Genomic DNA, 26,976 nt, shown 5'->3' on the forward strand with positions numbered 1-26,976 from the left:
CTTTTCACCACTCATTGTTTATAAGGACTACTAGTAACTGTAAATCCCTGAATGGAAAAGGATGGTTAGTTGATTCACATCAAATCCCACTAAATCTGTTGTGTAATCTGATGGAGCAACAGCGCATCTCTCATGTCTCAATGGTTTCAAGGCACCCTCTGAAATCAGCCTACAGTATTCTCTAACACTTTGTAATATCACTCCGCCTGATGAGCCAGGGTACAGCAGCAGGGTTTCTTGACTATTATGCCAGAATAAGAGTGTACCCAGCAGGCACAGGACGTCAACACAATGTCTGATTGATGTTGTACCCCAATGTCGTGGGATGTTGCATTTTGTTTGGAAATGAAAATCGGGTTGAAGTCAGAACCCAACATCAGGATGATGTCAATGTCCAACGTCGGACAGACGTAGCATTTTGGTTACTTTCCAACGCAACCTAGAAACAACAAAATATCAACATATAACGATGTTACAGTTTGATGTTGTGTGGATATCACCACTATGTCGTCTATCAGATGTTGGATTTTGGTTGCCATGCCTGACAAATAAATGTCAGTATTTGACATTAATATGATGTTGGTTTAAGATGTTGGCTCAACGTTGGATTTTGGGCACCTTCCAACACAAACTAAAATGGAAAATATGCAGAGCTGGTGGTCCTCCAGGAACGTGGTTGAGAAACACTGCTGTCGAAATTGTAATTTTTCCATTATCTGTCAGTTTTATTATATGAAGACTTTAGCTTTAAATATTACGATTATCTTTTTTGGATTTTATAAGTGAATTGCTAACATTCAAATCCGATTCAATTCATGATGCTAAGCTAAGCTAAAAGTGACCCTGCCAGAACAAGAAATCGGCTGAATGGATTCAGAAATGGTTCAAGATAACAGTTTAACTCTAGGAAACTTGTAAAATGAGGCTTTTTTACAAAAAAGGTGGAGTGTTCTTTTAAAGCCATTGGACAACAGTGGTTTGTTCTGTAGCCAATCAAAAAATAATATTTTTTAAATTTTTAATAATAATATAATATTAATAATAATAATAAAGGGACTTATAATAAAAATACATTTTTAAATGTATAAACTGTTTTTATTCCAGCCGAACTAAAGAAATAAGACATTATCTAGAACAGGGGTGCCCAAACTATGTCCTGGAGGGCCAGTGTCCTGCAAATTTTAGTTCCAACCCCAATCGGACAATTCAATTCTCCTTTATTTGTATAGCACTTTTACAATGTAGATTGTGTCAAAGCAGCTTCACATAGAAGATCATAGTAAATTGAAACAGTTTCAGTGTTTAAGTTCAGTTTAGCTCAGTTCAGTGTGGTCTAATAATCACTGCTGAAAGTCCAAACACTAAAGAGCAAATCCATCGATGCGCAGCTCCACAAGTCCCAAATCATGCAAGCCAATGGCGACAGCGGCGAGGAAAAAACTTCACTAATTGGCGAAAGTGAAGAATTATTAAACCTCTAGAGAAACCAGGCTCAGTTGGGCACAACCTTTTTTCCTATGGCCAAAGGTCTTGTGCAGAGCTGCAGTCTAGGCGCCAGAGGCTGGAGAACGCTGGACGTCCATTGTGGAGAAGCTGACACACCTGGGCTTGCTAATCAAGCGCTTACCAAGCTTTCTAGAAACATCCTTGCAGGTGTATTGAGTCAGGTTGGAGCTAAAATCTGCATGACACCGGCCCTCCAGGACCTAGTTTGGCCACCCCTGGTCTAGAAGAATACTTTGAAAAGTTCCTTGCTCTGTTAAACATCACTTGGGAAATATTAAAAAAGAGGATAGAAAAAAAATCACAGGAAGGCTATTAATTTTGCCTTCAACTGAATATGTGAGCTTTTCCCCCTCCTTTTTGCATGTCGCAGGCACCAAGCATAAACTAATGATGGATGGACAGACTGTGTTGCCACGGAGACGAGGGAAGGCGATGTCGTCCCGCTCCTCGTGTAAAAGCAAGCGACTGGCCAGCAAGGGAAGTCTGGGCGTGGCCAGCAAGAGCTTCTACTGTGAAGTTTGCGAGATCCACGTTAACTCTGAGACTCAACTCACCCAGGTAATGGAAAGCCATTTTACACCCATGCATGTAACACACTGGAATATCTGAAATAAGTAACTTTAATAAAACCTCTGAGGCCATTTTGGGGTTCAGATAATGCCACTTTATGTGCGTCTTGGGCGTTTATATTAATCATTTTTTCATGCCATATTCCAAAAAACACATTCTACACATTATTTCTATAGCGCTTTTACAATGTAGCTTGTGTCAAAACAACTTAACATAGAAGTCCTAGTGAATTGAAACTCCAGTTTTCAGAGTTGAATTTTAGTGCAGTTCATTTCAGTGTAGGGTTGCACAGTTACACGGTACTTACTTGCACAGGAACGCGATACTATGGCTCCAAAATACTGGCGGTGCCATTGTAGTTTGTAAACAGTAGTATCGTCATTAATAGTTCTACAATATGTTGCGTATGGAAAAGTCACTAAAATGCTCACACATTTGTGGCAGAAAATAATCAATAGACCACTTTATTTTTTATTATTGCAATAACTGAGTCACAGTATATACAAGAAAAGCAGAGAATCTTAAAATATAGTATTTCTGAAAATTTGCTTTATTTCGTAGATTTGATACTTGGTATCGTGATACTTCTGCTGGCCTGAATTGACGTACAAGTGAATCAACCCTATTTCAGTGTGGTTTAATTTTCACTGCTGAAAGTCCAAACACTGACGAGCAAATCCATCGATGCGCAGCTCCACAAGTCTCGAACCATGCAAGCTAGTGGCCACACAAAAGTGAAGGAAAAAACCTAGAGAGAGACCAGGCTCAGTTGGGCACGACCATTTCTTTTCTGGCCAAACTTTCCTGTTCAGAGCTGCAGTCACAAAAATAGGTGGATGGAAACATAGCTAGCTGGTGGCTAGGTTTCAGGTTGAGGTGGTGTATTATTTCACTCAGTTAAAAATGATTGATTCTGTCTATTGGAGATCATATACACCAGTAAAAGACACATCACATACCCTGTTAGTGTTTCTCACAAGGAAAACTTGGGAAATTTATTTAAATGTTCACATTTTGTACCAAGATCAAGAAATATGGAGACAAACGTTTTAGCTGTAAAGAGTATTATACACTGAATCTGAAATTTAAAAAATATAAATGTTAAAAATATCAATTTGACCTTACGTTGTGTGAATTGTATAGACCCTGCCTCCAACACTTTCATCTGTCATAAAAAATTCGATTCTGGTTTGATTTTTTTTTTTTTCGCATACAATAAAGGTGTTTGACAGTTCAGAGCCACCGCACAAGTGCTATGAATGCCGTCACTTTAGCCTTCAGCACAGGTAACTTTGACAAACACAATGCATAATATAAAGACAGATTTTTGCTGAGACTGTTGAGAACTCTAATATGCTGGATTCAGTGACTGACACACCTCTCCCTTTTGCTTTTTGGTGTGTGTGTGTGTGTCTGTCTGTCTGTCTGTCTGTCTGTCTGTCTGTCTGTCTGTCTGTCTGTCTGTCTGTCTGTCTGTCTGTATACCATTGACGTACTGCCCATAGATATTATTATAGAAAGCTAGACGCCTCATGGTCCGTTGCTCCAATACGTCAATACGACCGCCATCTATTATAATGTCTAGAAGTACTGCGAGTCTATGTTCTGGATTTGTTTACATACAAAAATGTGTGAAGTATCAAAAGTAATGTATGAAAATTCTACTGATTTCCTGAAACAAACTTTGCATTTGGAGATAATCAAGCGCAGCTCTTTGATAAGCAGGACTCTCCATTCACTTTATGCAGTATTGAATGAACACAAGATAAAGCCCAATGTTATTCCTCTTTCTTATTCAATTTTGAAGAAGAGACAGGAGAACAAAGCATCAATGTGCATGAATGTTTTGTGTTTTTTTGTAATGGATTATTATGCATCGGACTCAGTGTGCAAGAATTGTGTATGTAATGAATGAAATTAAACTGATGCGAAAATGTTGGACTTCAGTGTGAAAAAATATTATCAGGCATACTGTGAAAATTTTCTTGCTCTGTTAAACATCATTTAGGAAATATTTCAAAAAGAAAGAAAAAAAATCTAAGAGGGGCTAATACTGTAATTCTGACTTCAACTGTATATTTGACCATTAAAATTAAAATTAATTTCTTTAAATTCATAAAGCATTTCATTGCGTTGAAATGAAGGCAGAAATGAAGGTGAATTGCTTTTTTTTTATGCTTTACACTTTCATGAAAGAGGTGTGTGTGTGTTGTTGTTGGCCCGGTGTCCACTGTGGTCTGAGGAACATGACATTTAATAGTATTTCATGCTTGCCTTAAGCCGCTCTGAAGTGTGACGTAAATGAGATGAAGCCTGCTGAAAAAAAGAGAGAGGGGAAGAAAAGATATTTTTAAAAGCTGCTCTTATTCTAGACTTGGCATCGTGATTGAAAATGCATTACTAAAAATGACTCTTGACCTCTGTGTTTGTTTAGCACATGAACAGTCGAAGGCATAAGGATAGGCTGGCTGGGAAACCTCCAAAACCCAAGTTCAACCCTCATGCCAAGAGTCAGCCTACCTCAACCGTGTCGGTGAGCACACACAGTAACATACACAAGCTTACTTGTCACATTCTTACAGGAGATGTTAATTCGCAGGTCCTTTGTGCACAGAAATCTTGTCTTATGTTTGAGTAATTATGCATTCAGAGGGTATTGACAAGGCCCTTTACCAGATTTTTGAGCCCATTATTGTCTATTTATTTACTTATGTAAATGTGTTCAAATATATATTTATTCAGCATTCATATTTATTTCAGTACTATAATCAAATAATATGCAAATGATTAGATAATGTATGGTTACATAATGTATTTACACTACAGCTTTACAAATACAATACAAATACAATTGTATATCTTAAATTAGGTTAAAATTAGGTTTATTTTACTTTATTTTATGGGTTTTCAGCATCTATAAAGTCCAATTAAGTATGCATATATCCACAGATTTTTATTATTATTATTTTATTTATTTATTTATTTATTTATTTATTTTTTACAAAATTCTGTGCAGAAAGGCAGATTCTGTTTGGTCCTGATAAAAGTTCACAGTGTTGTTCCAGATAAAATATAACATGAATAATATAAACAAATATTTTTTTAACAGATTAGATATTCATCGTTATTCAAAGCTGTTAGAAAACACTCTTCATGCCAGATGAATAAGATCTAGCCTCAGACACCAGATCCTTGCAGAAAATGTCTGTTTCTTTGGGTATCCAGACAGCACGCCGGCAGAGCTGCTCAATACCCAAACCTGTTAACCAGTATTGAACTGAATTAACAATCTCCTATCAATATAGGAGTTGACTGAGAAGGCCAGAGAAAAGCAGAAGTAATGGGGATAAAGAAAGAGCAGAGTTTATTGAATGATCTTAGTTTTGTATGTTTTAATGCTCAGACTTCGCCTGACCAGGATAAATCCAACAAGTGTTGTTATACCGCAACAGCAATGGAAAATTACTGCTTCACAACATTGTGCTGAGACAGTAGACCCTGAAATAGACATTCTCTTATGCTTAAAAGCAAGCGTTGCTTGAATCCACACAGTCATAAGATTGTAACAATATGGAAAAATGAAATAATAATAAAGCAATAATTATAATTAAATAGTAATAATAAAATATAAAACATAATCAAATGACAAATAATAATCAAATCATTATCTAATGATCAATAAAATGATAATTATATAAATGATTAATGATCATATGAAATACTTAAATCAATATAAACAAATGAAAATAAAACACAACACAAATGAATGGTTGCTTTCTTGAAGCAGCACACATAAGTGTGCTACAAGGATTCTCAGATCCTTAGTTAGGTCCATCAAAGCCCTTTACCTGAGCCTCTCTACACATTGTCAGTCTTATGCATCTGCCATGTTTATAGATTTTTAGAAGAATTTACCCATGTTTACAGTGCTAATCTATTTTCAATGGCAATGTCCAACATGCAGTGTGTTGTAGGTAATTGTAGCTACTAGTTTGTGCATGGATCTGCACTTCTACGTTCTGCCACAAAATGTAACATAATACTATACTTGTTTAAATACTATGATTTAGGTAGTGCTGGGTGGTACTACGATTGGTGCATCATTAATTTTTTATATACTATTTAAGATGGAAAATTTTAAAATTGGGGAGCAACAGTGGGTTTGATTTGAAGGGAATGCATGAATTGTTGAAATGTAGTACATCTCAAATGCATTGTTTTGGATCAGTAATTAAAAAATACTTTCAGAAAAAAGTAATTTTGCATCAGCTAGAACACTAAAAAGTCATATTCAACTAATCAGCACAGTGTAGTTAATAGTATTCAAATAAATCTGCCTCGCATACATATTAAAATACCCAGAGTTGGTTTGAAACAATAGGACTGATGATGACTGACAGAACAAGATAATAAGCCGTGTCTGTTCTCAGCATGACAGATGGAGAAATGTGAAGGGGAGGAAGTTATTGAGGGGAGGACGCCAGCAAAACACGCTCATTATGACACGAGGAGTAATTTTGCGTAATTAACAATGATTTTTGTGCAGCTCAGTTCTCCTGTTCTTTTGCAGCAGGGTGTCCGATGGAACGGTTATGCGAGCGGCGCCGTGTCTGCCATGAAGAAAGTTATCAGCCAATGCAATCTCTCCTCTCTGTCCTCACAGGTGAGTACTTATGTACATCGTTTAGCCCAAAATATACTTTGATTTTATTAAGAGAATGCTTTACAAGCACCTGCACAGCATGCATGCTTACCACCACAACAAAGAAAACAAGCACAGACATTGGTTAAAGGGATAGTTTACCCAAAAATTATTCAGATTTACTCACTATTTCCTCTTTCAAGTGGTTACAAACCTATATGGGTTTCTTTCTTCCATTGAACACGAGATTTTGGAGAAAGCTGAAAACCTGTAACCATTTCCTTCCATAGTAGGAAAACCTAGGACTATGAAAGTCATTTGTTACAGGTTTCCAGCTTAAAATGATCCTTTTAACAATAGAACTGGTTTGTGACACGTGTAAGGTGTGTAAATGATGACAGAATTTACATTTTGGGTGAACTATCCTTTTTAGGATAAACATTCTAGTGCGTATCAAATGGAGTATAGTTTGAAACGCTGTCCATTTCACTGTACACTAATACACATAGATACATACAGTTACATACAGTAGGGTTGCGAGATTAATCAAAGGTGATTTTCATGCACATCTTGTCAGTAAAGCCGGTTCTCGTAAACCTCCATCTAGGGGTGTTGCTAGACATAAAGTTATACTAGGGCACCGGCAGCCCAATACTGCTTGAAAACTAGCCTAGAGCACCATCTGCTTTTGAAAACTCGTCTATAGCACCATTATCTACTGGTCATCTTCTGTTAAAAAAAAAGCCTAGAGCGTCATCTGCTTGCCTGAAGCACCATCTTTTTACCTTTTATCTTTTCCTTTTTATTTGGAGTGAACCCTTGGTAATTCTAACTGACAATTTCCTAATGATCAACAATTATACGTTGAGCACATTTGCAATGCAAGCCCCTAAATAAATAAAAGAAGTCAATGCTGTAACTCAAAGCTTTTACTGGGCCACAGCTGATTCTTAGGCCCTGTTTACACTAATATGTTTTAGTTTTAAAACACTTAAGTTTTGCTATGGTTACGCCATCCGTCCACACTACGCTGGAGTTTTCGAGCGCCGAAAACGGAGCGATTTGGAAAAACTAAAGAGGCCGTTTTCATTCTAAAGCGCTGCTGCTCCGTCTAAGTGTGGATGGGGGGGGAGACATCTGAAAACGGAGGCGGGCCTGCAGACATTAGCCTCTCTGATTGGGGCTTTTCTTTAATATTAAGTAGCCTACACACAGTTCAGTCCTGCATCCTCTCCTTGTAAGTTCAGACTTCGCAAGTTTGATATGGAAAACAAACTTGCGAGGACACGTTGGGTAAATCTTCAAAGGGAACAGTGTACTTTATAACCTCATTCACATGGATACCCTGTATACTGTACGTTGTTTCACTCTCTTAACAATAAAATGAAAATGTGATATAACGAACTGCCTATTTTTATTTTGTTATTAGCAACTTAACAGACAGCAGAAAAGGCGTCGTGCTGCATATATAACAGTCATCGTCACTGTATGCATATTTATAACAAAACGGAGATTGTAACATCACTGCCTCCTTTCATTTTCGTTGAAAATATGAAACACACCCTCTCTTTTGCTGAATATCAGTTTTAATAATCAATAATGGCCATTATAAAAGTATAACGTACAATAAGTTTATACAATGTAGGAAATAAAGGCAAACAATCAGTCAATATACAGAATGTACGTGGTTACATTAATTATTAACTTATCTTTGAGCTCAAGACAAAACACATTACCTGAGAACAAGTAATAGATTCAAAAGTCCAAAGTCGGGGAATATGTCGTTAGATATAAACAACAAGATGAATTAAATATCACGTTTAACAACTATAGTGAGATTGGATCCAGCGGTAGATCCTTGATGAACAGTCCGACGAGCACAGCTCTCATCTGGCTAGAAATGCTGCAGCGCATGCCAGAGAGTGTGTGTGTGTGTGTGTGGTCACGTGATGTGCGTTTTTAGTGGTTTGGTGTAAAAGGAGAGCTGTTCAGAAATGCCAGTTGAAATGCTAGTGTGGACACGGATCGTTTTCATTCTAAAACGCCGTTTTAAAACTAAAACATACTAGCAGGGGGCTTACTAGCGGGGAGCTTACGGGGGCTTACTAAGGCACAAGCCCCAGTAAATGGGGTATAGCAATAACCCTGCCTCCACCACGTGCTTTCAGATGGAGCAGCATTTACTACACAGCGCCAAAGTGTACACTGATTAGCTTAGTAGAAATCAGTTTCAAAATTGAAATCGATTTAACCAGATGTTAAAGGCATCAAGAAAATCATTCTGTGATAATGACGGCTGACTGCGGAGCTTCTAAGTGAACTACAGCTCTGAGTAGTACATGCTGCATGTGAAACTGCCACATTTAATAACAATGCTTTTACTCAAAAATCACATCAAAATTTCCATTGAATGTTTGAAATAATCTTTCAGTGGGATGATTCTGTAGTATTGAAATTATTAGTCACACTAAATCAATCGCATTCAAAGGAGATTTACTACTGATCATGCAGTCTTGCTTCCCTGACAAGATGTGCATGACAAATCTGATATATAAAACCTTTACATTTACATTGTGTTACATTTTTCACATTGTTGAGGATAATGTGCTTAGGACTTTCAAAACGATATGCTTGTTACCATATTTAATAGCACATTAAAAGCTCACCCTTTCAAATTGCTATTTCTATTTAAAAATGATTAATCGTGCAGGCCTATATTACAGTGCGTACGCAAAATATTCATAGCGCTTCACTATTTCCATATTTTTTATGTCACAGCCTTATTCCAAAATGGATTAAATTCATTTATTTCCTCAACATTCTTCACACAATACCCCATAATGACAATGTGAAAAAAGATTTTTTGAAATTGTTGCAAATTTACTACAAATAAAAAAGCTGAAAGATCACATGTACATAAGTGTTCACAGCCTTTGCTCAATACTTTTTTGATGCACCTTTGGCAGCAATTACAGCCTCAAGTCTTTTTGAATATGATGCCACAAGCTTGGCACACCTGTCTTTGGGAATTGTTGCCCATTCCTCTTTGCAGTACCTCTCAAGCTCTATCAGGTTGGATAGGAAGCATCGTACAGCCATTTTCAGATCTCTCCAGAGATGTTCAATAGGATTTAAGTCTGGGCTCTGGCTGGGCCACTTAAGGACATTCACCGAGTTGTGAAGCCACTCCATTTATATTTTGTCGGTGTGCTTTGGGTCATTGTCCTGCTGGAAGATCGCCCCAGTCTGAGGTCAAGAGCACTCTGAAGCAGGTTTTCATTCAGGATGTCTCTGTACATTGCTGTATTCATCTTTCCCTCTATCCTGACTAGTCTTCCAGTTTCTGCTGCTGAAAAACATCCCAACAGCATGATGCTGCCACCACCATGCTTCACTGTAGGGATGGTATTAGCCTGATGATAAGTGCTGCTTGGTTTTCTCTAAACGTAACGCCTGGCATTCACTCCAAAGAGTTCAATTTTAGTCTCATCAGACCAGAGAATTTCTTATGGTCTGAGAGTCCTTCAGATGCCTTTTGGCAAATTCCAGGTGGGGAGTGGTTTCCGTCTGGCCACGCTACCATACAGACCTGATTGGTGGATTGCTGCACAGATGGTTGTCCTTCTGTAAGGTTCTCCTCTTTCAAGAGAGGAATGCTGGAGCTCAGACAGAGTGACCATCGGGTTATTGATCACCTCCCTGACTAAGGCCCTTCTCCCCCGATCACTCAGCTTAGATGGCCGGCCAGCTCTAGGAAGAGTCCTGGTGGTTCCAGACATCTTCCACTTATGGATGATGGAGGCCACTGTGCTCATTGGAACTTTCAGAGCAGCAGAAATTTTTCTGTAACATTCCCCAGCCTTGTGCCTCAAGACAATCCTGTCTCGGAGGTCTACAGACAATCCTTTGTCTTCATGCTTGGTTTGTGCTTTGACATGCACTGTCAACCCTGGGACCTTATATAGACAGGTGTACGACTTTTCAAATCATGTCCAATCAACTGACTTTACCACAGGTGAACTCCAATGATCAGTGGAAACAGAATATACCTGAGCTCATTTTAGAGCTTCACAGCAAATGCTGTAAATACTTCTGTACATGTGATTTTTCAGCTTTTTTTTTTTAATAAATTTGCAACAATTTCAAAAAATCCTTTTTCACATTGTCATTATGGGGTATTGTGTGTAGAATTTTGAGGAAATAAATTAATTTAATCCATTTTGGAATAAGGCTGGAACATAAAAAAATGTGGAAAAAGTGAAGTGATATGAATACTTTCCGGATGCACAGTAGATTGTTGGAAATTAGGGAGATTTTAAATCAGAAAGGTTGAGATTCACTGTTTAAATGGCACAGAGACTTTGCAGTGCTCCTAAAAATACTGTTTGTAATGTCTTAAATTTTCTACTGATCCATTCTTTCTCTCTTTCTTTCTCTCTCTCAGACTAAACTTGTTCTACAGAAGCAATTGACAAAAAATCTGACCGCCAGCTTCCTGCCCACCCCCCTAACTCCACCCACCCTCTGCACCGTTGCGGCCAATCCTCTCGCACTGCGACACCCGCCGGGCACTACTTTCATTCAGACGCCCATCCTCGGCCCAGCCCTCGGCCCAGCCCTCTTTAGGCCAGCGCCAGGACCTCTGAGAGCCACACACACTCCCATAATATTCTCCCCCTATTGATCACCCCCCGAAACAAAACAAACACGCTCTTTAAACAAAAGCGCACATCAACGTGATTTAGTCTTACGATCTATTCTCAGTACTGACGGTCTCTGTGCAAACTTTGTCCGTGCTCCCGCTCTCTCCAAGCTGTAAACACACACACACACATATATATATAAATAAACACACACTCACATAGTGTTCCCTATCCTCCTCAAAGACTGTGACTCTGAAAGGAGTCACTTTTGAACTATGCAGCAAAGGGAGAGAGAGTGTGTGTAAAAGAGAGATAAAGAGAGAGCAAGACCATATATGGATATATGGGAGGGGCCTCATTGCTAACACCAGCCCACTATGCAGATGAATGCTTGATTGACAGGATACGACCAATAAGGGAGTAAAAGAAGGATAATTTAGCTTTGCTACACGAGATATTTATCGTTAAACAGATGTTAATCAGGTTTTAATTCTATAATTTATTAGAGCAAAGACAATTTTAGAGACCTATAACTGCGCTAGCTGTTCGTTTAGTGAGGAAATGCAAACATCCCTTTACTTGATGCTTATTTTTATGGATTTTCAATTGTACTCTGTCTGTTTTCATGCCATTCCACACAGATTCACTGTCGTCTCTCTGTATATCCGCACACATTTTTGCAGTAACCTCATCCGACTGGCTTTTGTTACAAATATAAACCTCATTGGTCTGTCAGTTTACAGATGCTAAGGCTTTCTGTCATGGGTAATCACATAGTAACGCTGAGTGCCAGCCTAATCGACGAAGGTGACAATTTGGTAGCAAGGCAACACACACACACACACACACACACACACACACACACACACACACACACACACTCGCTCCCAATCAGTGTCGTAATTTTCAGTGTTGATGCACAGATTAAATGATTTGAGATGCGGACACACACACACACACACACTCAAAATCTCAGATGAGTTGATTACGGTTCAGTCACAGTTTGACGTGGCCTTTTATGTCCGCATATTTTGTTCTCAGTATTCCCTCATTACAGCCTCACAAAGGTCACTGTGCCTGTCAGAAATCTGTCCGTGTCCCATCTTGATTAAGATATAAACCCTCACCATGTTATTTGCTTGCTTGTGTGTGTATGTGTGTGCAATCCAAAAACCGTCATGAGCTCATTACTCTTTTGATTTGATTCAAAACAACTTGTTAAATTCTGGAAACGACAATGATTTATTTTGCACAGAGGAGCCATTGCCAAAACTTAACGACTGTGATCGCGGTTAGTGATTTCAACATATTCAATTTAAAATTTATTAATATTGCAATTGCACAATGCCAAGTACACAAGCATCTGCAAGCACAACATCCCTTAATTCGCTAAGCATCATAGATGATGGTCTGCTGTACGATTGACCATCTGACTCCAGACCTGTAGAATTAGACGTCGCTGTCTAGTCTGTGTTGTTTCACCACTTTTCATCTGTCTGATTTCTTTTCAACACACCCTATAGCATACGGAGCTTTTTTGTAAATATTTTATGAACACGGCTTTTAAAAGCGAATCATTAACATTTCTAATATATATATACACGATTAGAGTAAATATGTAGAATTTTATGAGATGTTTAATGTAGATTCTTTATCTGGTTATTGTAATTAATGTGATAATAAGAACGATCTCTACTTGATGAAGTTATTTTATGTTTTCTTGCCATTTCTGCAGAGATATGAGTACTGAAATGAGATAATAATCTAACGCAAAGTAGATAAGATTATGTAGTTTGTATGTCAAATTGTAAATCAAAGTGCTATGAAGCTCTTTTAAGAGAAAGAAGGTGGTGGAATATAATAAATTTTGCTAAAAACGGGCTGAGATTGGGACACCCAGACAAGGCCTCAAAGCCTGCAGTCACGGGTGAGTCTCAAGCCCACTCAGGGCTCTTGCTTTTCAGAGGATGGTTTGCCCTTGCGGGAATGAAGCACGGGGCCTTGAACAGAGCTAACTAACAACAGCCATATTGACACTACAAAAGGCACAACATGGATGAATTCTGATTTTTCTTTTTCGAGGACACTTTAAAACAAGAACTTTGCTTGGACTTCATGAATCAAAATCTACTATTTGTGTGTTTTGATAACTCCTGAACGCCAAACTCATCTCCATGGAAAGACAAATGTTGAATGACAATTAACCCACCAGTGGACTCCATCATAAGGCACAAGAAGACATAACTGCACCATTCCTAGTTGTGTCCACATCAGATATGGCTTTGATACTTATAACTGTGACGGTCTCTGGTAGGTGGATGATTTCACATGTTGTCCAAATGTAACAGTTCCAAAATATCTTTAAGGTTGTTTGTTGGGTTTTTATTATCTGTTGCTTTTTTCAGTTCGGTGAAATTCAATCTTTAAGCAATAATGACGGAAACTGGAACCTTTTTAAGAAAACAGAAGACGACTCCATTTCTTTTCTCTCTCTCTATCTATCTTGAGCGTACTTGTTACTTCCCTCGTTCTCTCAATGTTGTGAGTGCTCTTCATGTTTTTGTATGGTGGAAAGCGTTTCTGGTGCCAATCTTGAGGACATTAAGGCTTAATTTGACATTTTCCTCTGTATGTTTTACACCGATGGAATCTGTTTGTCACAGGACAGTCATGGAAACATCCGTTGCCAGCAGTGACGAGACAGTGGATGGCATTTCCCATTTCTTCCATGTTGGTTCAGGGCTAATCTGACTATTCAAATGAATCACCCCCATTCCCTTCCTACTCTAGTTTGCCTGCCTTGTGCCAAAATATACTCTCATTAAATGCCAAATTTATTAATTTATTTTCAATAATTGTCAAAAAGCACAAAAAATGTCTCTCCCATTATGTTTAAAACTCATGGAGCCTCATGTGAAAATGTGCATGTGTGCGTGTAAACTGAAGAAAAAAAAATTTGTAAATTGTTGTGTCCAATCCAAATAGATGTTTCTTAGGCATGAACAAAGATGAGATTTCAGTAATGCTTAAAAGGGACATGGCCAGTATTGCGTAATATAAATATTAACAGACATTATATATGTTATTTGTTCTTTGTGTCATTTCTGTGACTGATCAAACATTGATCTAAGCTGACACAAAGGGAGATGTATTTTCATAATTTTGCGTCTTGGTTTTTCTGACTCGTTTGCTATTTCTCTGTACAGTGTGTGTATGAATGCGTGAAACCGAAATAAAGCCGGGAAAGAGAGAGAGAAATAAATCGATTAGATCTTCCACCTCAGTGCTCCGGCTGTTCTTTTGGGGGCTTGTGGGACTCGTATTATTGACAAGAAGATGACAGCTTGTCAAGGCATCTTGCTTTATAATGACAAACGTTCTCGGTTCTGTGTAAACCCAGACCGACCAGGCAAAGTCTATCATTTGTTACCCGACGACACGCTATTTCTCATTGCAGCCGTTCACCTCAACTTCAACAACTACGCGCCATCTTGTGTTCATGGAGAGAACTGAAAGAAGAATGAATCGGGAAAGATTTACTATGGTAAGTCGTTTTAATCTTACATTCATTTAAAAAAAACTTAAGTTACGATTTTTTTTTTATTATTCCAATATTTATCTGAATATTTATATAGCATTCTGGTTGGTTAATCGCCATGGACTTTGAGATTCAAACAATAAGAGAAATTCCTAAAAGTAATTTTTTACTCCCGTTCAAGTCGTTAACCCCAACTCCTGAACCAGAAGTAGTAATATATTTGTAAAAAATAACCATAGTCCATAAGGTTTTTGTGTCTTCACGTAAAGTAACCGATTCACAGGCAAGTTACGCTTTGTTTGGCCCAGTTCACCCAAAATTGAAAACTCCGTAATCACTCACTCTTGTTTTAAACATGTTTGTCGTTACACACAAAAGTAGTTATTTTTTAAAATGCTGAAAACCTGTAGGCCCCATGACTTCCATAGTATCTGTTTTTCAGCTTTCTTCAAAATCTTTTGTGTTCAACTGAAGAAAGAAACTATAGGAACGAACCACTTGAGGGTGAGTAAATAGTGTGTAGACCTAGGCTACATGGTGAACTGTCCCTTTTAAATGAGCATGTTTCAAAAATGAGCTTTATTTACATCTGAATAATTGAATATAATTATGATGTTTGCTTGCAACAAACAACATTTGTCTCTATTATCTTAAGACATTGTGTTTGTATTCATGACCTTGACTTGATAGCAGTGCACACAAAATCATGCATATTGGATGCTCTGAATTCAAAAATAGTGAAATAAACATGATAGCACAAACCAGTAGGCTAATCATTGCTCATTCACTGTAAACCTTCACACTTTCATATTAAACTGAAAAGCACGAAAATCAGAACTAAATATGGTCCCAAAAGCAATATAAGCAATTAAAAGATTTTTTTCCTAATTAATTTGCCCTATTATGATTTTCTGAATGTGACCTTTCATGGAGTGTGTAATGTTACTGTTTGTGAATGCAAAAGGTGCAGAGTTTTAAAGATGAAAGTACAACAAATTTATTGTCTCTTAAATAAAAAATTGTGATTATTTTATTTTTATTTATTCTGAACCGCTGAAACAAGTCTCCAGCAATTCCAGTTTCATTATACTGTAACCGATCTTCTGTAACACTTTTGCATGATTTATTGGCTGCCTAAATGTCTCTTTTGATCCTGTAAAAACTGAATAGATTTATACTATTGTTGAGGGAAAAAATAACAATTTGAGCACAACTTAACTCCTGTTATAATCAGTAAATGTGAAATGTATCTCCGACATGCATCATATCTGCCAGGGCTACAGACTGAGACTAATCAGGGTATTTTACTACTATTTTTTCCTGCTAGTGCAACTAGTGGTGGTTCTAGTTTAAATGGCACCCTGGGCGAAACCACCCCAAACACACCCCTCCCCCATCCCCCGAAAATAAAGACACTATGTGATTGACTTTATATACATTTTAAATAAATAAATGTATATTTTAAATATGTACATTTAAAGATATTTGTTATAAATACATTTAAATATCTTTATTTGTTTTCAATAAATATAACAATTTGTTTATATTTATTATAAATAAATAAAATCATTATTACACAATTATTATTCTAAATAAATAACATAAATCAATTCTAAATGTAACTGAAAAACCATGTAAAGACACAAGTGGAGAAATATGCTAAAACTTTTGCATAAATATTAATTATGACAGTTCTATAGAATACAAAAAAAATATGTTTTATAGAATTATCTGTTGTCTTAGACCCAACTCATGGCCGAGAATTAATATTATGAAGTCTTAGTTATCTCCCTGACTCATCCCTCCTTTCTGCTTCACAGCCATGCTTAGTCAAAGTAACACTATTAGCATATTATTTAAACTTTAGCTTTGTTGACTTGCATATCGGCATGCGTGTAAGCAAATGGGATCAGGAGCGGGGCATGTGAGGCACGCAAATGGCTCTCCGCGCATATGCGTCAATCTTTTCACCAGCGTTGTTTCGGTTGCACGTAAACAATAACAAATTTGCGTGTGCAAAAGACACCAACTGTGAATAGCCCCTAACGTCTGTATTATGGGAATACCATTGTAAATTAAAATACTTGCATAAAGTAAATCTCATCTCAAAGGGCACTTTGAGGCACTTTTTTTTGGCACTGTCCCCGTGCCTCCCCCAGCAAGATGCCGCCCTGGGCGATCGCCCATATTGCCTATGCCTAAATCTGCCACTGAGTACAACTATATTTTGTTAGTTATTGTGCTGTTACCACTACAGATTTGCTGAACCAGTCTGATCTCACGAGAAAACGTAAGTACTTTATGTTTTGTCAGTTTAGTGGCTAATTCGTACGAATTCGTACGAGTTCAGTTGTACGAAATTGTACGATTTTAAAAAGGAGGCAGGGCACCTAACGCCACCCCTAAACCCAGTCATTGGGGATTAAGCAAATCGTATTAAATTGTACGAATTAGATCGTACGAATTCATACGAATTAGCCACTAAATCAAAAAGTTACGAACTGCCGTGAGATTGTGTTGGCTGAACTCATAAGGGATTTTTATTAAGGCATATGAGATTAGTCATAAGATAAACCTAAAGCTAAACATAACAACAGTCTTGGTGAAAACCCCAGAATGTAAATGTAATTATAGTTATAGCTCAGTTCAGGTTAATACGAATGTCAGAAATCAACAAAAAATATCTCTTAAATAAAGTAACATATAGTAACAGAAAATGTCTCTTACCTTAAATAGTGTATGCTGTTAGGCCTGTCATGATATCTATTTTATATTGTACGATATATTGCACCAAAATATATTGCAATTAAATGATATTATTGTCATTTTAACACCATTTTATGCCACTCATTATATAATGCCAGAGTGACAATATAATATCATCACAATGCAAGTACACGCTTCCAAAGAACACATCATATTATATTCTTAAGTATATTTAATTTAATTATAGTGATTTTAACTATTTAATAATGAGGCATTGAAATCAGAATGTGAAAAAACACATATCCTAAACAAATTATAATAATTAACGTTAACAAAAAAGCGCAAGGTAAAAAGTAAAACTGCGATATCTATTTTCAGATGTCAGACACCAACATGAAAATATACTATAGTAATTTATACTAAATACTATACTGTTTTTTTTTTCAACCATACTGACACCTCCAATAGAGATAACTCTAAAATATACTCTAAAAATAACTCTAACTTTACAGCTATAGAAGGATTTATTTGTCCGACACTTACAAGTGTTTAAGAATAATTGTAATTGAGTGAAATTAATGTCAGTTTACAGTTTGCATGAAATATGGTGACGTTAATAATTAAACCTTTTAACTAAATAGCCCAAAAGGCCCCATTTAACTCCAATTTAAAGAATTGAATTTCTATTGTCTGGATTAACATTTATATTGATTTTAAGTAGTCTTAAGTCAAGTAATTAAATGAATAATTTTATAGTATTTATAAATACGTTTTCAGTCCAATAGTTAGTCATTTAAATACAATTTTAATGATATAATTAGTTAATAATTACTAAATAATTACCTACACTGACTGTATTTGTTGTTGATAATTGAGCATTAATCCAGTCTAAAATCCAAACATTAAAATTCATTTTTGAAAACACTACATGCTTTAATTTTGCAGCACGTGTATACAGTGTAATGATGTGCAAAACATTTAATAAAATAACAATACAAGCGGGATGAATTGAAGAGTACAGCTCAGAGCGAGTGTTAAGTTCAGGTATTGTTCATCACACTGGCACAAGCAGAGAGCCCTCGATTATAAGGTCACTGCAGATCTAGCCATGAACGAAATGAAATATCTGCCCTGTAAAAAGATAGATAAAGGCCAAATAAAAAGCAATTCTCCCGTTTGCTCTGGTGGAGACAGATTGAGAGGGACTGGAGGATGCTGTGCTGTTAAACTGGCTTTTACTCAGGGCTTAAAATGAATATTGTCTTTACAGCTCAATATGATGATTTTATATGAGTTTTCCGTTTAACCGAAAAAAAATTTGGCTCAGTAAGTGCTTTTTTTGTCAAAGTAGGGCTGAGACGATATGACAGAAATCTCGTTTATACACAAATCATCTCATGTACTATCACCATAAATATAACAACATATTAAAACATGTTGTCAATTCGCTGAATTATAAGGTTAATATTTACTGTTTTCGTTTGCGACCAGAGAATTTACTATAACCAATACTAAAATTTAGCATGAGTTGCAGGCATTCAAGCTGAGAGGATCCTCTTGTTTTTGATTCCTTTTGTATCAGTTTGTAAATGAATCATTTACAGGAGACTCATTCTGAGCGAATCATTTGCATCGGTGAATTGTTGAAATCTGTCCAATTCACTAGGGCTGCGTCTAAAATCGCCTACTACTCAGTAGGTACTCCATTTGAATTTAATTGTACAACTCGACCGTTTGAAAAGTACATTCTATACAGTATGAATGTCAGTAGTATGAATGGAACTCGGACGCACCACATTCGTCATTTTGTCATCATCACGTGACCCGCGTCACTTCACTCCCATCTATGAATTCTCTTGCGGTGCATCATGGGATAGCGTAGCGGGCATCGGATGCACATTTCACAATCTCGCCGGAAGTAGTAGGTCATCCGGGTACTTCTCGCATACTGTTTTTCGAATTCTATGAATTCGGACATACTACTCTGCTTGCATACTGTTTAGCGTACTATGTAGTATGGAAGTATGCGATTTTTGGATGCAGCCTGCGATTTTTAAGAGGTAATTTATCAGGTTTACTGACAAGATTCAGCTCTTTCATGAATCACACACTGCTTCATATGCAGTGTTGCCAGATTGGGCTGTTTTGAAAATGATTGTGCGGGTAAAAAAATGGCATTGGTGGGTTTACAAAATTTCTGTGGTTTTAAATCTAACTTTTGAGTGCAAATTATTCAACAAAACATAACTGTGTGCTTCTACTCCATTCAGTTAGTAGTGACCAGTGCATAGCGCAAACCACGAGGGCAAAGGAAAGTTGTATCAAAATCTGACTCCCGTTCGCATGCACGCACATCACACAGCGCCTGCAGTTAAACTCACAGCGGTTTATCATGACACTTTTATCAATCTTTTTTCTGCAATTGACAGCAAGAACAAATGTAGAAGCACTGTTTGATTGACGAGCATCATTTTCTTTTCGGCTTAATCCCTTTATTAGCAGGGAGAACATGTAAACTCCACACAGAAACACAAACTGACCCAGCCGAGGCTCAAACCAGCGACCTTCTTGCTGTGAGGCAACAGCGCTACCTACTGCGCCACTGCGTCGCCGCACCTAATTATGTTCAAAAGATTTTAAAACACCAAATGGGATGAATTTATACCCCATTTCGAAAGTAAAAAACACTCTAATAGGTAGTGAAATCTACACAACAGTAAGTGCAGTATCTGGGTGAGTGGGGGCAGTGTTATGATGTGATCCGGTTATGTTGTGGTTCTTTGACTGCTGGTGGTGGTTGCTGTATGGTTAAAAATTTTGACAGTTAAAGTAACTAGGTTAATTTTGATTTTGAATAAATTAAGATAAAATAATAATAATCTAATATTTTGGGCGTTTTGGCAGGTTTTGGACAGCTTTTGGGCTGGAAAAAGTCAGCTATATCTGGCAACACTGTTCATATGAAAATAATTTTTTAAGTGTTGTTAAAAGTACAATATTTAGTTTTGGCATGTGGCAAGGTGTCCTAAAATAAGCAATTCTCTTCTAAAGTACAGGGGCTGTATTTACCAAACACCTCAAGGGTGAAAGTCGATGATTTAGAAGCAAATCTTCCAAATTAATGGCCATGACAGTCCTAAATATAAAAGGGCAGTATGTAGGATTGCACCTAGTGGTTGAACTAGGTATTGCAGTTCAAATTCAAAGAGTTTCTTTTTGAGTAAATAATGACAGAATTAAATTTTTTTCCAAACTTAAATTCTGCCATCATTTTCTTAGCCTTTACTTGTTTCAAACCTTTTTGCGTTTCTTTCTTCTGTTGAATACAAAGTGAAATTTATTTATAAACCTATTTTTGAGAGGATCACATGCTTATGATTGTTATCAGCTGGTCCCACATCAGCTCATGAATGATTCTCCAATCAGATGATTCCTAACTCACAATGAATAAATAAGTTTCTTATCTCAGTAGCTTCGTCTTGAAGAATCCCCCCAACCCAGCCCTACTTCCCCTCCTTTCCAGATGGGTGGCAGCTACCTCACAGCAAGAATGTCTGTTTAAAGTCCCTTCTAAACCAGTTGACATTTCTGTGCGAAGTTTGCTCGTGCGGGTTTCCTCCCACAGTCCAAAAAAAACACGCAACCTAAGTAACTTGAACATACCAAATTGATACCATAGCCAAGCTCTTAGTGAGTACACCTATTCTTAGCCATCCTATATCTGTCATTGGCCAGAAATAAGCCAGGGGAGTTCATCGAGATCTACCGGAGCTCAAACTCCCCTCTCGCACTGCAAATGGGAGGGAGCCCAGGGCTAGAGGACCTTATAAGCTCAGGGCTCTCTCCCGGGACAGCATGCAAAACAAGCTTTATTATCAATCATCAGCTAAGTGTGAACTCTTGAAAGAAGATATTTTGAAGAAAGCTGGAAACATTGACTTCCATAAAGTGTTTGTTTTTCCTACTATGGAAGTCAGTGGTTACAGGTATTTAAGTTTTTCTTCCCAGAGGCTGCGTTAACAGTGAGTAAATTTTACTATCCCTTTAAGTACAGATGTAATGTTAGCATAATACCATTCAGCACTGCCATTGTGTAAACTAAGTGCTAATGTAGAAGGTTCAGAAGAGATAAATGATCTGCAAGCAGGTCCAGCCAAACATCTTTATTTAAAAGCTGCTCATACAGTAATTGTTTTCAGACAAAAATGCATTATGATGCTTTTAAACATGTCAAAAATGTATTTGAAAGAAATTGAAGCTAAAAATAAGATATTAAGGTAGACCGTTTACAAGTCAAGCTTTTTTCCTGATTTAAAAGAAATTAAATAAGTGCTTCAACTGAAAGCAAACATTATATAACATGACTGACTAACAAAAATGTCATCAGGGCAAAAATGGCACAGTGGTGATACTTTAAACAGTGGTCTCAACTCAATTCCTGGAGGGCCACCACTCTGCATAGTTTAGCTTCAACCACCTCCAATTCTTGCCCGTTTAATAGTCTCCAGTAGACTTTAACACCTTGATTAGTGGATCCGCTGTGTTTGATTAGGGTTGGAGCAAATCTGTGCAGAGCTGCGGCCCTCCAGGAATCCAGTTTGAGACCTATGCTTTAAAGAAACACTGCACTTATTTAGAAAATGGGCTCATTATACAACTTCCGTACAGTTAAACAGTTGAGTTTTACCATTTTTGAATACATTCGACCGATCTCCTGGTCTGCTGGGAGCATTTTTAGATTAGCTTAGCTTAGCATAGATCATTAAATTGGATTAGACCATTAGCATCTCAATCAAAACGCTAATTTAGTAATATCATTATGCCTGCTGCAGCAATGTTTCAGCAGCAAAGTTTGTTGATTATTACGCCAAAATGAGAGCATAGTTCCTAGCCATATCTGCCTGGAAAATAGCTTTTTTTCATTTTCTGTTGGTCACCATAAACGATGCAAGTACAGATGGATCAAAGCTTTAAATAGGAACATTTTCTAAACTCCTTGGTCATTTTTAAATAAGATGCTAATGGTCTAATCCGATTCAATGATCTATGCTAAGCTAAGATAAAAATGCTCCCTCCAGACCGAAAGGATTAGAAAATGATGAAACTAAACTGTTGAACTTTAGGAGAGTTGAAAAATAAGACTATTTTTTAAGTGGAGTGTTCCTTTACACACAAAAATAAACACATATACTAAATTTAGCGTCTGCAAACTTACAGAAGCACACTTCTGAAATCAGTAACTTTTTTTTTGGAGAAATAGGAATGTTATCTCACATAAATATGTGAAGTAAAAAAGAAACAAAACAACCATGCAGTCTGCAATAATTCTATTAAAGAGTCTTCAAAAATAGCAGTCGACATGGCACCAACATCATTTTACGAATCAAATACAACACCCAACGTTCAACAATTGGGAGTCATCCTTTCTGCAGAGGTATACATCTCAGTGTAAAAGCAGTATAGTGTAATCAGTCAAATATTTCAAGAGAAGCTTGAGAGAAATTTCACACAGCAACATATCAACATTTATGTTTATCAATATAAAACTTCAATGCAGTAACTTCATTCAGTGTGCTGGACACGTACAGCTTATAATGGCAATTTAAAACGTTGTGAAGGATATAAAACTGAGTGTCTGCTCTCCCTTACGTTAGTCTGGATCTCTAGCTGTCCAGAGAGCCGCTGGTCTTGTTCTTGTTGCGGCTGAGCGGGAAGGTGGATTTGCTCTGAGGTTGGGTCATTTTACTGGCCAGATGGACGAAGGGCTCGATGAGCGTCCGTCTGTCGGTCACAGAGATCTCCCATAGTCGCACCTTCTCCTGCCGTGCCCATTGCTGAGCCGCCTCGCTGTCCACCCGCCTCTGGTCCTGCAGGTCCAGTTTATTGCCCACTACTACTATAGTCACCTGGCGGAAGGAGAACAGTCAGTCAAAATTCTAAACCTAAACGTCTCTTATAAAAATCTTTTAAAAAAAGGGACGATCTGAAGAAGAGATTTACAAGCAGTTTACCCTAAAGACTGCCTGCTGACTATAGTGTGTATAATCATTTGTAGCACATTTTAAACACACAAGTCTTTACCTAAAGAGCACACAGACCTCTTTCTTGTCTCGGCAGCGGTCGATCTCCTTCTTGAGCGCCTCGACTCGTTTGAAGGACTCTCTGCTGTCGATACTGTACACCAGCACGAATCCGTCCGCAAAGGTGAAGTAGTGACGTGGGAACTCCTGACCGTCGCGCAGCCCGCGGGTGTCATAGAAGCGCACCTGCTCTCGAGTCCCGCGGTCCGTCTCCACAGAGCCGATGTAAATGTCCTCCAGGGTCTCCATAGTCTCTGAACCTGCCGATCAGTGGAGTTTACATGTCCTTATTATGCTTAATCAGCTAAACTGATATGAATTGTTTTCCTTCATCAACCGTTTAAAGGGATAGTTCACCCAAATATGTCAATTTACTCACACTTTGATTCCAAACCTTTATGAGTTTCTTACTTTTTATTCAGTTTTACACACAAGATGATTATTAAAAATGTTGGAAACCGGTAACCATTGACTTCCAAAGCAGGAAAAAGAAATACTATAGAAGTTAATGGTTACCGGTTTCATACATTTTCACAAAGATCTTATTTTGTGTTCAACAGAAGAAACTAATATGCAATGACATGATGTTCTAAAACTACTCTAAAAGTTTTTATAATTATTAATTTAACACAGCGTGGTGGCGCAGTGGGTAGCGCTGTCGCTTCACAGCAAAAAGGTCACTGGTTTGAGCCTTGGCTGGGTCAGTTGGCGTTTCTGTGTGGAGTTTGCATGTTCTCCCCGTGTTCACATGGGTTTCCTCCGGTTGCTACAGTTTCTCCCAGAAGTCCAAAGACATGTGGTATAGGGGAATTGGGTAAGCTAAAATTGTCCATAGTGTATGTGTCTGAATGAGTGTGTATGGATGTTTCCCAGTGATGGGTTGTGGCTGAAAGGGCATCTGCTGTGTAAAACATATGCTGGATTGGTGGCGGTTCATTCCGCTGTGGTGTCCCCAGGTTAATAAAGGGACTAAGCCCAAAATGATTAAATGAACTGAACACAGCAACTGACATGACATAAAATGCATGATTTAGATATGCAAATGTTTATATTTTGATGTCACTAACAGGAAATAAACAGATTTTGTATTAAGATTATTAATAAAAATAAGAAGAACCAACAACACAATCAATCTTCCCAGGTTGTGCCACATCTAAATGTGCTAAAAACAGCTTTTAGTAAATTACTAATTGCCAAATAACAAAAATATGCGCTCTCTATACCAGCGTGAGTCTCGTGTCCTAATGCTGTCTATTATTGGAACAGACATATAGGTAATATTAACTGGAAAAGAGTATGGTCTATCCTACAAAGGTTTTTTTTTTTTTTTTTTCAAAGGTTTATTTCTGAAGATTTTGACAAAAATTGCTCCTCCTGTGGTCACCAAACTGAAGATCTGTCTCACCTTTTTAGCAATTGTGAATATACCAAATATTTTTGGAAAAAATGTATTGGGTATATTTAGTGGTAGAATCCCTGATGTTATGTTGAAATATGAAAGTGTTATTTTAGGATATAACCATCAGAATGAACATCCAGATGTTTATTTATTTAATCTTTTTATATTTTTCCTAAATATTTTGTACAAAAGTGTAAATTTTAAAAGCGTAAACCTTTCAGATTTTTCTTGAAGATCTAAATCTTTATACGTCTTTGATTTCTGAATCTACTGATAAGAAAACTGTAAAAACTGTCAATCTGTTTAATAGATGCATTTCTGTCTTGCTCCCTGGCATGTAATGTGTTATAATGAAAATGTTTCATTTTATCATTAAAAAACAACTATTATCCTATTAGTGCTTGGCTTCTAATTTTCATTCATTCATTTTCTTTTCAGCTTAGTGCCTTTATTAATCAGGGGTCACCTCAGCAGAATTAACCACCAACTTATCCAGCATATGTTTTACACAGCGGATGCCCTTCCAGCCGCAACCCAACACTGGGAAACACCCATACACCCTCATTCACACACATACACCACGGCCAATTTAGCTTATTCAATTCACCTACACCACATGACTTTGGACTGTGGAGGAAACCCACAAAAACACGAGGAGAACATGTAAACTCCACACAGAAATGCCAACTGACACAGCCGAAGTTCAAAACAGCGACCGTGTTGTGGGGCGATCGCGCTACCCACAGCGCCACCGTGACGCTGTCTGCTAATATGATTTTCCTATTTAGAATTAGTAAATAATGCGTAAATAATTAGTAAAGTATATTATTAAGGAGACTGTCCGAATGTGCGATTATAAAGCCAACATAATCTCATTCATCCCGATGTGAGACTGTTAATACACTCACCTACTACATGGTTGGCGTACAGTAACTGCTCCAGAACTGCAGTTTTGCCCACTGAGCCCTGGCCACACACCACCACCTTACAGCTCTTGCCCATGATCACCTACAGTCTTCATTAAAGCACAGAAATAAAGTAACGTTAGTGATGTTATGGAAGTATTGCAGATAGTGTTTACATGCACCTGTCGCGCCTTTACACAGTCTTAATTCTGAACACCGAATACCAAACTGAACTCATGTCTGATGGAGATTAAAGGACGTCAATGTAAACAACAAATTAAACATGTAAAAGGAACGATGCACTCACCCGACACCCTTCCTGTTTATGTGCGGATTTTAGACCGAGGAAATTTGACATCAGTTCCATTGAGCTCCAGCGCGGCCTCTTGTGTCGGGAGGACAACAATACATGAAGGGGTTGATCATTTCCGCCGTCGTTTTTTTTTTAAATTTGCCTTTCAAAAACATAACAATTTAGGCCAAACTCAATCCAAACATAATTTTGCACAAACTGACTGAGACATGTCAGATATACAGTGAATCAAATACAAAACCATAAAAATTGACAAAAAACAAACAAATAAACAAACAACAATTAAAAAAATGTATAAAATAACTTAACAAAAAATAACAACATACTGTGCAGACATCAAACAGAAACTGTAAGGGGTAAAATAAAACCATATTCTAGAAAAAACATCATACAATTATTTAGACTTCTCACGCTTTATTAATTTTTGAAGCTTCTACAGAGGTGTTTAAACACATTCAATTGAGGAGCTGTTTTCAAAAGTGTATGCCCTGCTCAAAAATCCAGTTTAAACCAGCCTAGGCTGGTTGGCTGGTTGACCAGCCTGGTTTTAGAGGGGTTTTGGCCATTTCCAGGCTGGTTTCCAGCCATTTCCAGCCTGGTCTTAGCTGGTCAGGCTGGAAAATGACCAGCTAAAACCAGCTTGACCAGCCAAGACCAGGCTGGAAATGGCCAAA

At 37.5% G+C, this 26,976-nt stretch overlaps 2 protein-coding genes across 5 annotated transcripts in view; one reads left to right on the forward strand and one right to left on the reverse strand.

Moving 5' to 3' along the window:
- Positions 1 to 14,637, forward strand: part of znf385c (zinc finger protein 385C) — a 201,773-nt gene extending 187,136 nt beyond the window's left edge. For 3 of the 4 annotated variants that reach the window (XM_056453257.1, XM_056453259.1, XM_056453260.1), the window contains 4 exons: positions 1,877 to 2,064; positions 4,511 to 4,609; positions 6,647 to 6,739; positions 11,163 to 14,637. In XM_056453257.1, the coding sequence (XP_056309232.1) occupies positions 1,877 to 2,064; positions 4,511 to 4,609; positions 6,647 to 6,739; positions 11,163 to 11,402 (620 nt within the window). In that variant the 3' untranslated portion in view covers positions 11,403 to 14,637. The remainder of the gene's footprint in view (positions 1 to 1,876; positions 2,065 to 4,510; positions 4,610 to 6,646; positions 6,740 to 11,162) is intronic. The other variant, XM_056453258.1, reaches the window with a different exon arrangement.
- An 8,053-nt stretch (positions 14,638 to 22,690) lies between these two features.
- nkiras2 (NFKB inhibitor interacting Ras-like 2) lies at positions 22,691 to 26,340 on the reverse strand. Its single transcript, XM_056450457.1, has 4 exons — positions 26,297 to 26,340; positions 25,993 to 26,099; positions 23,704 to 23,945; positions 22,691 to 23,511 (listed from the first exon to the last, which is right to left on the reverse strand). Exons 2-4 carry the CDS (start codon positions 26,084 to 26,086, stop codon positions 23,269 to 23,271), a joined length of 579 nt encoding a protein of 192 aa, XP_056306432.1. The 5' UTR covers positions 26,087 to 26,099; positions 26,297 to 26,340; the 3' UTR covers positions 22,691 to 23,268.
- Between the last annotated feature and the right edge of the window lie 636 nt (positions 26,341 to 26,976).

This window comes from Danio aesculapii, chromosome 3, assembly GCF_903798145.1.
Source record: "Danio aesculapii chromosome 3, fDanAes4.1, whole genome shotgun sequence".
NCBI lineage: Eukaryota > Metazoa > Chordata > Actinopteri > Cypriniformes > Danionidae > Danio > Danio aesculapii.

What these genes read in the sequence shown, in the direction of transcription:
- nkiras2 (XM_056450457.1), bottom strand. Translation starts at nt 26,086, where the DNA reads ATGGGCAAGAGCTGTAAGGTGGTGGTGTGTGGCCAGGGCTCAGTGGGC. An exon ending in GTACGCCAACCATGTAGTAG is followed by an intron (nt 23,946 to 25,992) that starts GTGAGTGTATTA and finishes ACTGATCGGCAG; the next exon opens with GTTCAGAGACTATGGAGACC. An exon ending in GCTGCCGAGACAAGAAAGAG is followed by an intron (nt 23,512 to 23,703) that starts GTCTGTGTGCTC and finishes TCCTTCCGCCAG; the next exon opens with GTGACTATAGTAGTAGTGGG.